This window comes from Sycon ciliatum, chromosome 4 (assembly GCF_964019385.1).
Source record: "Sycon ciliatum chromosome 4, ocSycCili1.1, whole genome shotgun sequence".
Lineage (NCBI taxonomy): Eukaryota > Metazoa > Porifera > Calcarea > Leucosolenida > Sycettidae > Sycon > Sycon ciliatum.
This window is the reverse complement of record NC_088646.1, coordinates 5,516,406-5,529,417: the sequence shown is the minus strand read 5'-3', so window position 1 is coordinate 5,529,417 and position 13,012 is coordinate 5,516,406. Positions and strand designations below refer to the sequence as shown.

Sequence of the window (13,012 nt, the reverse complement as noted above, 5' to 3'; positions counted from 1 at the left end):
CGGTGCGTGGGCCATGCTGCGCCGAACATGGCGTCACCAGGCATTCAGTGTCAGCGTAGATGACGTAGGGCATTTTCATCACCTTGACGATATCCTTGAACATCAATTTCTCACCCAGCTCTGGCATTTCAACGACAGCAAACTTTGCATCTTTGCAGTACTGTTGGTGTCGTTCGAGCGTCTCGACACTGTTGTGTGAAGAGAGGCAACGCATGCAGAAATGAACTCATGCCTTCTTCTTCCGCTGATATAGTTGGTTACTCAATCAACGTGATCGGCTGCCGGGTGTAGTGCTGATAGAATAGCCCACTTCAGACATTGATCGTCATGGTTCCTCACGTTGACGACTGCTCTCGATGCGGCTATAGTTTTTGATATTGGCAGATAGGATGAGATCCGCATCGGTCGGTAGCGAGCAATGTCCAAGTGGACGCTCTTCACTTGGATTACCACCCAACCGGATCCTTCACGAATCCAGGCTTCCAGCTTCTGAATAATGTGGTCGATGGACGACTTCAGTACGTCCTCCACTTCCAAGGGTTGAAGTACAGTGTGTGCTTTACTCCGGAAAAATGGAGAGGTGACGGAGGATCGACTGGTCGCGTCGACCTTCTCCATCTGTACGCAGGCCACCAGCATGGCTTTGTACTGTTGCGTCTGCAGCTCGTACACCATTGTTTCCGGCACTACACACAGTGGTGCATGGGTGCGTTGTTGAGCTGCAGTGATTCATGAGATCTAGCTAAGGCTGAAGCAGGGAGGCTCCCAGCCTCCATCCTCCCCAGGTACATAGGCACACCACCTCGATATGAGTCCCAGCAAACATTCCTGGTTCTCGTGAGACCCAGTCGGACGGAGGTTCTACATCCGTAGGAACGCCACCACTGGCCTATTTGATAGGGTGATGCTCCGGGTGGACAGGGGTGGTGGGTTCAAATCCCGCCCACGGTCCTTCTGTTGCAACATTGGCGCCTGGCTATGGCTCGAACCCTAGACCCATCGTACCCCACGAGCAGGTGCGGCGTGAGGACACAGCCTGTTGGGGCGTGTGTGTGTGTGTGTGTGTGTGTGTGTCGATTTGCAGTCAATTTCCAATCGAGAGGTTGCGGGTTCAATTCCCGAGGATTAATGGTCGCACACGTCTTTCTTCTCTTTCTCATTCTCCTAGCTCTTCTTTCATTCTCCTGGGTGGTTACCAACAGCCAGTGTATGCGGAGTATGTGGTGTGGCGTGTGTGTCGAAAAAAATGAAAAAATGAAGAAAAAAATGAAAAATAGGTATTCACTGGCCAAAAGCCACTTCAATCAGCTGTGTGGTGGATACCAGGCTAAACTTAGTGGCGGTCAATTCATCAGCCTTGCAAGCTGTTTGATAAATATGGTGGTAAAGACACACCTGGCAATATGGCCATATTTATCAACCATAAGTACAGCTGCAGTGGGGTCTTCAACTTCATTCTTGCAAGCTGTTGAATGGTGTAATCCCAGCACAAGTTGCTATGTCTAACATAGCTGTTCGCTATCATCGCTTCCGCGATGGGCATGTCTGAGTCTGAGTGTGTGTGACCTAGTTCGGTTGGTAGGTACACTTATGCCTGATTGTGTTGGGTCTGTTGCCAACAGGCTCGGCTGCTTGAAGGTGTAATGTTGTACCTGCCACCTTTGTTGGTTTCAGGGTTCATATACTTTCTATTTGAAGTATGCATACCTGTGGACCATGGACTACTTCTGGGTAGATTAACTCTTCTGTAATCAATGGTGCTACGGTGAAGCTTATATCAGATCCACTCTGATTTTAGCCACTCACGCTAGTAGGAAGTATTACCTTCACTGGGGGCAGGGGTAACTGCAGTTGGATCCCGGGACGGATACCCTGATGCCGTCAATCCTTTTTCAAGGCCACACACACACACACACACACACACACACACACACACACACACACACACACACACACACACACACATACACACACACTGTACGTGTTGCTCACTGCCAAAACTGGTCACGTGAGTCCCTCCGCCGGGAGAGGGGAGAGAGAGACTCAAAAGGAATCTTGGAAAGATGACTCAACTGGTTATCGAACCGCCCAACGGCCGACACCCCCTGAAATCCCTAAAACTCTGGGTGGCACAAATGATGGTGTACTAGCTGTGCTAGTACTTGTTAGCAACAATCCGAACTAGCGCACACACTGCACTGCATTGCTTTGTACTGCATTCAAGACTGACGTCATGCGCTTTGTTTTGCTGCGTAATCACAAATGGCACCAGCCCATTTTGCCGAAAAGAAAAACAAATCTTGCTTGCCCTGTTGTGCTCTTCCAGACAACGGATCGTGCTTCAGCAGTGTTTCTTTTCCTTTCGTAGCTTTGCTGCCAGCCCGAGTGTCACCTCGACACTGTATTTCTTCAGTATGTCTGACCTAACTGTCGACACTGTCAAGGCAATGCCTTGCCAAGCCCCCGCGGCGAGCCTTCTCAGCGCGGCTTGAATCCGAAAGGAAACTAATACTTAGTAAAAGTATTTTACAGGACCGTTTGCTGGCACAACTAGCCCTTGGTAGTGAGGTCTGCTCCGGCCAGGAGAACCAGCAACATGACAGTGCGGACACGGCTCGCGAGCCCAGAAGCCCGACTTGCACCAATGCCTCCTCCGCCAGCTCAGGTGACGCGGGCTCAACATGGGATCTGCGCTCCCGTAGATCTACGTGACGAGGTGTAGTCGGCTTTGTCGGCCGCCATTTTATTATTATCGGAGAGCATTGTGCCGCTCCTCACCCAAGGCCAAGGCAATGCGGCTGCTGCCGCCACTACGCCAGGCCAAGCCCTTGTAACCCACCCGATCAGCCACCTGCACCAGCTGTGCCCAAGGCTGTGCAAGAACGTATCTTGCGAGGGGAGTTCGTAGATTTTTCAAGTTGGTTGCCTGAAATTCTTGCACACTTCCGGCCCAACATTCCGGCTGGTGCACAGCCCGAATAACGATAGCCAGCTAAATATCGTTGAGTCGGATGACCGTACGCGAAGCAGGTGCGTCGCAAGGTTCACGATAATTATACATGTAACTACCCGGCTCGAGGCATGGACCACATACATGTCTGTTATCACGGCTGCTGCCCTACACCGCACTGCTGAACTGCTGAACTGATTGCGTACCAGCAGTTGATCCTGACTGCTAACCGCCAGTTCTTCCCAAGCGCCTGGGTAGAGTACGACCGCCAGCTGCGGCTGCTCGTGGCCCAGTAACCAGGCACGAAGAGGTTGGACACCATCGACGTGAACCTATGGCAGATAGCTGTCACAGGCCATGCACACCCAAAATGCGCTCAATGTAAGACGGCCCATCCAGGGGCGGTTTGTGTCCTTTTCGTCCCCAAGCCAGCAGCATTTACCTCCAGTGGTCGCAACCATACTAGCGACAGCCAAGAAATCTGCCGCAACTTCAATGGAGGTCGCTGTTCTTCGTCGTCGTGCCGCTTCTCCCACACCTGCAGCCAGTGTGGCAAGGACCACCCATGCATCATGTGCAACCAGCAGCAGCGCGGAGCCAATCGGCCACCCTGCCGCTCCTAGCAGAATGGCTACTGAATAGCTTGACTCGGTACGTAGCTTCTTTCCTATACACTCTGCAGACACCACACTGCTAGCTGACCACTTTGCCCGCCTGTTACGTAACCACTCATATCAATAATGCGTTGCGTATGTTCTCCATGGGCTGCGCCGTGGCTTTACTCTTGGATCTGCCGGCCAACACGACATTTCGGTTTTCTCTAATAATCTACCCTTGGCTTTCACTCACTCGGCATTTATATCCGAGCAATTAGCTGCTTCCTGCGCCCGCAGCGAGACCACAGGCCCATTTCCGTCACCTCCATTTCAGTTCATGCGCCGCTCTGGTATTGGTGCCATCCCCAAAAAAGAACGGCAAGCTGCGAATGATCCACCATCTGTCTAGTCCGGAAGGCACCGGCGCGAACGACAGCATTCCTGCCGAGCCGCTCTCTCTGCACTACGCGAGCATTGACAACGCGATCAACATCATCATGTCATGCCCACAGCCTGTGTATTTGTCCAAGCTCGATGTACGCAGTGCATTTCGGCAGATCCCAGTCCGCCGTCAGGACTTCGCTGGGAAGGCTCCTACTACTACGAGCGCTTTCTGCCTTTCGGCCTCCGCTCCAGCCCAGCCGTCTTTGACTCAGTAGCCACAGCAGTCAACTGGATCATGCAGCACGAGTTTGCTATAGATCACCGGCTTCATTACCTCGATGACTTTCTCGATATCTCCACTGGTTTGGCTGCAGCCAACCAGCAACTCACCACCCCCCTCCGGGCATTCACGTATCTCGGCACTCCTCTTTGCTCCATCCCAGCTCGAGGGCCATCACCATCATTGACCTTGGTATTTTCCTAGACTGCGGCTACCAGAGGACAAGCTGTCCGAGATCCGTGCGCTACTCATGGCTACTATCAGCGAGCTCAGCATCGGCCAGCGTCAACTCGAGTCCCTCCTGGGGAAGCTCACTTTTGCTGCCCGAGTCATTGTTCCTGGACACACATTCATGCGTGAACTATGATCAGCGTGCCCTGAACTGTATCTGTGTATGCGAGTGCGGTGCATAAAGCCCACCTTGAGAATGGGTTTGCCGGCCCCTTAGTAGATGCGTGGCTTCTGGAGAGGGTGTTGAAGGGCATCCAGCGATGCCATGGTACGGCTGTACTCACCCCTCGCCTTCCTATAACTATGCCAATCCTACGACACCTGACGGATGCACGCCGGAAAAGTAGTATCCTGAATGGCCATGACAAGCTGCTCTACCAAGCCGCCATGCTGCTTCTTTGGATTTCTTCGGTGTGGTGAATTCACTAATGGCATCACACGGGGCTGTACTAGCTCCCCTGGTGACGGACGCTTGCAACTCTTCCTGCTTTCATCCAAGACGGACCCATTCGGTAAAGGCGTTACTAGTGACATTGGCCCGTCTGTACCGCCGTACTGCCCGGTCCGTGCCATTGTTAGCTACCCATTTGTCACTCGTCGCGAGGGACCAGAGCAACTCTTGTTCGTACTCTCGAACAGACAGCAGCTGACCAGGCAGTCATTCACAGTAACAGTATGGTCTCTTGTCGCTGCGGCCGGTGTACCATCCCAGTCGAACTACTCCGGGCATTCGGTCTACATTGGTGCAGCCACCACCGCTGCTATGGCTAGTGCCCCGACTCCTTCTTCCGAGTGGCAGGTCAGTGGAAAGAGCGATGCGTGTCTATGCTACATCCGGACTACAACAAGCGCTAAGCGCCAGCTATCGTCCCGGCTTGCTGCCGTGCCATGGATGCCATGATCCCCAACTCGGGTGAGTAATGAGCTACTGAACTCTAGCTGCGCAATGCTTGCCTGTGCTGACATAAATTGACCCTTGCTGTGCGTCAATAGTGCTTAGCTAACGGAGTGCTGGTTTCATGGGTCCACTCTCACAACTGGTGTTATCTAGCTATTTGCTGCGGCTCTGCCTTGCGCTATATTACATCCATTTAGCATTGCAGCTCTACGTTGAGCTAACAGCAGCTCTACTTTGAGCTAACAGCAGCTCTACTTTGAGCTAACAGCAGCTCTACTTTGAGCTAACAGCAGCTCTACTTTGAGCTAACCGCAGCTCTACTTTGAGCTAACAGCAGCTCTACTTTGAGCTAACCGCAGCTCTACTTTGAGCTAACCGCAGCTCTACTTTGAGCTAACAGCAGCTCTACTTTGAGCTAACAGCAGCTCTACCTTGAGCTAACAGCAGCTCTACTTTGAGCTAACAGCAGCTCTACTTTGAGCTAACAGCAGCTCTACTTTGAGCTAACCGCAGCTCTACTTTGAGCTAACAGCAGCTCTACTTTGAGCTAACCGCAGCTCTACTTTGAGCTAACAGCAGCTCTACTTTGAGCTAACAGCAGCTCTGCTCTGAGCTAACAGCAGCTCTGCTCTGAGCTAACGCCAGCTCTACTTTGAGCTTCAAACCAGTTGTTTCGAAACCAGCACTCCTCAATCCAAAGATGCCTCTTTGTTGACTTGTTTGTGTGAGGGATGGGGCTAATGGTGTACTAGCTGTGCTAGTACTTGTTAGCAACAATCCGAACTAGCGCACACACTGCACTGCATTGCTTTGTACTGCATTCAAGACTGACGTCATGCGCTTTGTTTTGCTGCGTAATCACAAATGGCACCAGCCCATTTTGCCGAAAAGAAAAACAAATCTTGCTTGCCCTGTTGTGCTCTTCCAGACAACGGATCGTGCTTCAGCAGTGTTTCTTTTCCCGCCATCCCTCCCTATCCAACTTATTCGCACCATCATAATTATCGTACCCACTAATCGGGTCCACTCTCACAACTGGTGTTATCTAGCTATTTGCTGCGGCTCTGCCTTGCGCTATATTACATCCATTTAGCATTGCAGCTCTACGTTGAGCTAACAGCAGCTCTACTTTGAGCTAACAGCAGCTCTACTTTGAGCTAACAGCAGCTCTACTTTGAGCTAACAGCAGCTCTACTTTGAGCTAACCGCAGCTCTACTTTGAGCTAACAGCAGCTCTACTTTGAGCTAACCGCAGCTCTACTTTGAGCTAACCGCAGCTCTACTTTGAGCTAACAGCAGCTCTACTTTGAGCTAACAGCAGCTCTACCTTGAGCTAACAGCAGCTCTACTTTGAGCTAACAGCAGCTCTACTTTGAGCTAACAGCAGCTCTACTTTGAGCTAACCGCAGCTCTACTTTGAGCTAACAGCAGCTCTACTTTGAGCTAACCGCAGCTCTACTTTGAGCTAACAGCAGCTCTACTTTGAGCTAACAGCAGCTCTGCTCTGAGCTAACAGCAGCTCTGCTCTGAGCTAACGCCAGCTCTACTTTGAGCTTCAAACCAGTTGTTTCGAAACCAGCACTCCTCAATCCAAAGATGCCTCTTTGTTGACTTGTTTGTGTGAGGGATGGGGCTAATCCCACTTATGGGCTCACCACACCTCAGTAAGTGGGTGAGGACAAGGTGCGTGCGTGCGTGTGTGTGTGTGTGATACATGATTTTATGTACCACATTTGCCTGCATTTCTCTTTGTATGGTGCTCACAGTATGAGGAAGCGGCCGGAGCAGCGCATTGGCCTTGGAGAGCTTCTGGTAAGTTTACATGCATGCCTGAAAGAAAGCTGGTAGCGAATGATGAAACCCCTGCTGTTTCCTAACCACAATTGTGATCAAGTCATCTACAGCGGGCCACATCAGATTTTGCAATTTTCCAACCCCTCCCTTCCTCGTGCTGAATCAGAATAGTGGCCAGGGGGTGTAAACCCGGAATAGTGGCCAGGGGGAGTGTACACCCGGGCCTCCACCCCAGTACATGCGCTTGCACGTGCACAAGAAAACACTTGCTGAACTCTGATTGGCCGAGAGCTGTTGAACAATCATTTCAGGCGTGAAGTTCACAGTCAGGGTAGGCTATAAAAGCAATCATTCCAGGAGGGGATGGTGGTCGGGGTTTTGGATGGCTAGAAATTTTAGATTTTCTTCTCCAGTAGAATTTTACTCAAGCAAAGAACACAACAAGATTCCTCAAGCAGAAACAACAAGAGTGCATACTATGTGTGCGTATGTGCATGTGTGTTCGTGTGCATGTTGGGTGTTGGTGTGTGTGCAGAATCATCCCTTCATGCAGAACATGAGTGATAGCAACACGGAGATCATTGCTTTGTTTGTAAGAGATCACCAGGAGTATGGTGGTGCGGCCATGGCCCAACGCTACCTACTCCAACAGCAACAGGAGCACCGGCAACAACAGCAACAAATGGAAATGGGAGGTGCTGCTGCTGCGGCTGCTGCGGCACCTTACGGTGGTCTTCCACCTATGTACTCACCACAGCAACGACGAGAGCAAGGCTCCGCAACGCCTGTCATAGCTATGGCGACAACGGACACGGACGACGATGCTTTGGATAGTGCGGGGACGGTGACGACGGATAACAGTTTGGCACTGGGAGACGCTATCAACCAAGCACATCCACTGCCAGAAGAGCAGGCTATGACGTAATAGTTCTGTGAACTTGATGATGAGACTTGAAAGGGTATCTATATTCGTGCTGCTGCCGACGACGTTGAGGACTATTTATATATTTTCCTATTTTTTTCCTGTGTGCATTACGAATTCTTGCAGCTGAAATGTAGGATGACAGCTTGAGAGTTCTTGAAAACATAGTTCTGCTTTTGAGGTAGATGAACAACTGAAATTTTGATTCCATTTTTTGTGCACATGCACACTTCCTCTATTCAAATTAAATGAAGGTAGCATTGACAGAAGACTCGACGGATGTATGAAACTAACGAAACTTACGTACAGTGATTTTTGCAAGGCTATTTTTAATTTAATGTTTCAAACTAATGAACAATTATGCAAGCGGATCACAGTTTCAGATTCTCCACCGTCAACAGTCACAATAAGATGTTTGTGTACGTGTGCAGCAGCTGATTATTTGGATGGGTTGCTGGTCGAAGTGCGGTCCTCTGCTGGTCGAAGTGCGGTCCTCTGCAGATCCGACTACAAGGTATTTGGGTCTCTGCTGAATCTCCAGTGCTGAATCTCCAGTGCTGAATCTCCAGTGCTGAATCTCCAGTGCTGAATCTCCAGTGCTGAATCTCCAGTGCTGAATCTCCAGTGCTGAATCTCCAGTGCTGAATCTCCAGTGCTGAATCTCCAGTGCTGAATCTCCAGTGCTGAATCTCCAGTGCTGAATCTCCAGTGCTGAATCTCCAGTGCTGAATCTCCAGTGCTGAATCTCCAGTGCTGAATCTCCAGTGCTGAATCTCCAGTGCTGAATCTCCAGTGCTGAATCTCCAGTGCTGAATCTCCAGTGCTGTTCGATTTGCGTTTGCATCATGTTTTATTGCTCTATTTGAAACGCCGGGGAATACTCAGAGTATGCAATTCGGAAGGAAAACTTCATGCACTAGTGCAGTCCAGTAGTCAAGTAATAATACTAGTGGTCTTACACTAATAGCAACACTGGGGTGTTTTGAAGGTGCGTTGTGTCGCATAAGCCAGGCGTTGTGCTTACTTCCACAGTCATAGTGATTGCCAAAATAATGTTGTTACAACGCTTGCTCAGATATCACAAAATTAATGTTAATTCTTATTGCTGGAAAGTGGTGCGAGTATACCTACGTACAATGTCCGGCAGTGATCCAGATATTCAAAAAAGGCAATTGAAAATCGAGAATAAAGCTATGAATAGGATGAAGGCCGCAGACATCACGCAACTACGTTACTTGTTTGACATGTATTACTGTGTATTTTATAACAAAAATATTATTGAAAACAGTGGGTTTTCAATAATATTTTTGTTATAAAATACACAGTAATACATGTCAAACAAGTAACGTAGTTGCGTGATGTCTGCGGCCTTCATCGGATCCTATTCATAGCTTTATTGAAATTATTATCTCCACGTAGATTATTTCAAAATCGAGAACATTACCTTTTGATAGGACAATAATGTACTTTGTCATGTACACTTGAAGTACAGAATACGCATAGTTGTGAGTTAGGCTAGTCAAGGTAGTCATACTACTTAGAGAAGCTTGGCAAAATCCGGGCAAAGGGTAGCTTAGCCATATTGCTATGGTAACAACAAACAATCCCTGTTCTTTTCTTACCATAGGGCATCTATTTGACATGGTAATCAAAGTTTAGCTCAGGAGTTCCATGAACTTTTCATACTGCAGTACTTAGATCAATTTGCGTTCCAAAATCCACCTAGCTCAAAACTATATTATGCTTTCGAGCTAGGTGGATCATGTAGAATGTACAGTCAACTTCGCTAATAACGATTGCGGATATAACGACAATTCGCGAATAACGACAGAACTTCCATGCCCAGAGCAAAATCCCATCCAACTGTAACACATAATAATGAGACTTCGGGTATAACGACACTTCGCAAATAAGGACACTTGTTCCGTCGCATTTCATATATTGCTAGACTATCTGGTTTCTGTGTGTGAGCCGACAATAGGCGGTTGTGCGATGACAGTCTGGTTCTTTTCATTACCTTCGTAATCTGTGTCACGCTCACTTGGCTGCGGTTTCATTCATGTCTGTCATGCTAGTGTTAGTAGCCGCTGAACTAGTATCGTACGCTGCACATATCTAGAGTGCAAGAGTTCATAGTGCGTACGGGATCTTTCCATGCCTGCTGCTTTGGCTTCCTTTGTTTCGCTGCTTTTCAGGATATGTTCTGTGCATAAATTAGCTGGTTTTAGTTGATAGTGTTTTTAGTGTGTGTGTGTAAGGAATTGTAGAGAACAGGAGCTGTTGTTGTATCGTCTTGCAAGAACGTTGTAAGACAGATCAAGCCCCACAGTTTGTGTGATGATTCGAGTGTATGAGTACTCGAGTGCATGAATATACAGTCTTCGAAGGGTTCGTGTGCGTGTGAGTAGAAAATACGAACATATCTGGTCCTTCGAGCCGGATCGTGGCATGGAGTCGGATCCTGGTATGCGTAGGAGCAGCCGTTCCACGATAGGTGTACCTCCTCAGCGATGGGGTTTCGAAACCGAAGCTGTCGAAGGTAATCGTGACCAGCAAGGAGCAGTGCCGACGTCCGGCAATGGAAGTCGAGCTGTGAGTGCTCGATCGCGGACATCATCAGCCCAGCACAGTGGTAGCTCGCGACGAGCAGTGTTGGAAGCTGAGATTCGAGTCGCAAAGGCGCAGTTGGAACTGCGAGAATCTGAATTGGCAGCGGAAACTCTTGTAAGGACAAGTAGTGTTCGTTCGCCAGGCTCCGGGACAGGGAGGTCCCCGTCTCTCGGGATGCAACAACAAGTGTTTGCGGAGGCCGCAGAAGTGCTTGATGCAGGCGAGGAGGCACCACAAGGAGAGCCACACGACAACTCTCAACCGGACGCAGTAGTCGTCGGACTGGTTGCAGGAGATGTCGGGGACGTAGCAGGACACGTCCAGGAGATAGAGTCGGACGCCGAAAGTCACCTCCGACGCGAGTTCCAGCTGAAGGAACTCAGGTACCAGCAGGAAATCGGCTACCTCGGCGAGCAGTTGAACGAGTGCCGAAAGGAGTCGAGAAGGGTGAAAGACCGTGCTCAATCGATCGTCCAGAAGCTGGAGGTCGCCGAAAGCAAGCTTAGGGTCGCACAGCGGGAGAATCGAGACCTGTTGCAAACCAGCTACGAAAAGGAGAAGAGCATGTACAGTGAGCTGGAGCAAGCGCGGCACGAACTCGCGGAGATGGAGCGGCGCGTGCAGTATGCGCACAGCCAGGTATGTGACGAGTCCACAGCTGTAGTTGCATCACGTCCTCAATCCGTGAATAGTAGAGGGGACGGTTTCAAATAGGACACCGGTTGCAAACCGGAACGGACTCAATATTCACTTTCTCTCTTGGTATTTTGATTAGAAAACATATGTCACAGTGAGACTACGATGTGTTATACTCCGAGCCAAAATTTCATGGCTCTGCGATGATCAGAAGCGCCATATCAAGCAGGTGAGTTTTTGACGTGTTGCTTCGCACTGCGACTTGAGTTTTACGACTTTCGAAAAATCAACTTCTTGTCGCAGGTAAACAGCGGCTCGCCTCTCGACAATAAAGCACCGCATACCAATCAAAACTAATGGAAGCACACACAAGGCTTATTGTTACTCTGTACTGGCCGTCGTGGAGCGATAGCAATTACCTAATTTCAGACCCAGAGTGAATTTGACGGGCACTCTAAAACGTGTCCGGTTTGGAGCCACCTCTGATTTGAACTTTTTTGAAGCGAAAAATTGGGCAACTTGGAGGCAATGGGTCAACACAAAGGAGTGGCTCAGTTCGATTGACTCTGGCCCCAGAGCAAACTTCAACATGCCAGTTTCCTTCCACAAACATATTTCGAGTGAAAAATCAACGCTGATGATCGGTTTGGGTCTATACAAATTTGGCTGTCAAAACGTCCCGGTATCGAGCCGTCTCCTCTACAGACAGTCGTGATGGTGCCAAGTGTGTAACGCACGGGCTGTCTGCCTGTCAGATGAGTGGCAGTCACAGTCGAGTGGTCAGAGATGAGGCCAGCAGTCAAGTGCCTGTGCCAGCCAGCAGTGACTCTAGTAATGATTGTAGCAGTACAGCTGGCAATGCTGACTCAGACCAGTGTACTGGCCAGGGCACCATAGGCATCGCCAACATGGCACAGGAGTTTATGGGTGCTTTGACAGCAGCACTACGGAGTAGTGGCAACAACACCACCACCAGCCACAGTACTACTCCTGACTCTGACACTGGCCTACACCAGCTAGCAGCCCGACACAGCTCCATCAACACCAAGCTGCCCACGTTCTCTGGGAGACCTGAGGAATGGCCAACGTTCATCAGCACATACAGGAGCAGCACCAAGCAGTGCGGATTCAGCAATGCCGAGAACGTTCAACGCCTGCAAGCGTGCCTGAAGGGCAAAGCACGGGATGCGGTACAGCTGATGCTCTCCGTGCCCGACAATGTGGAGCAGGCCGTGCAGACGCTCGAGCGACGGTTTGGCAGGCCGGAGCTCGTCGTCACTGAGCTGATCGAGCAAGCCAAATCACTCAAACCCGTGAGGGCAGACGACCCCGACAGCTTGATCGGACTGGCAACGGCCATCAACAACATCGTGCTGACAATGAAGCTGCTCAACAGCCAGGGCCACCTGACCAACCCTGCATTGCGCAACGAGTTGGTCACGAAGTTACCACCAGCTCAACGGATGCAATGGGGAGAGTATCTAAAGACGCAAGGGTTGACGACCGATCAGCTCGGACTCGACACGTTCTCGTCCTGGCTGGGAGAGCGAGCTGAGGCTGCAGCGCTGGTGGCGCCAGCCAAGAGCCTTGCACAACCAACGACAACGTACAAGCCTCGCGGGCAGACAGCACTGCACGCCGCCAGCTCATCTGCAAACGAGGCCAGGCGAGACAAACCAGTTCGGTCCTGCCGGAATTGCAACGGCAGCCA

The 13,012-nt window shown here is 50.2% G+C and overlaps 1 protein-coding gene across 3 annotated transcripts in view; it reads left to right on the top strand.

Moving 5' to 3' along the window:
• The window catches only part of LOC135814083 (dual specificity mitogen-activated protein kinase kinase 5-like), a 29,149-nt gene extending 20,696 nt beyond the window's left edge, over positions 1–8,453 (top strand). For all 3 annotated transcript variants that reach the window (XM_065327145.1, XM_065327144.1, XM_065327143.1), the window contains 2 exons: positions 7,106–7,151; positions 7,669–8,453. In XM_065327145.1, the coding sequence (XP_065183217.1) occupies positions 7,106–7,151; positions 7,669–8,058 (436 nt within the window). In that variant the 3' untranslated portion in view covers positions 8,059–8,453. The remainder of the gene's footprint in view (positions 1–7,105; positions 7,152–7,668) is intronic.
• The last annotated feature ends 4,559 nt before the right edge of the window (positions 8,454–13,012 follow it).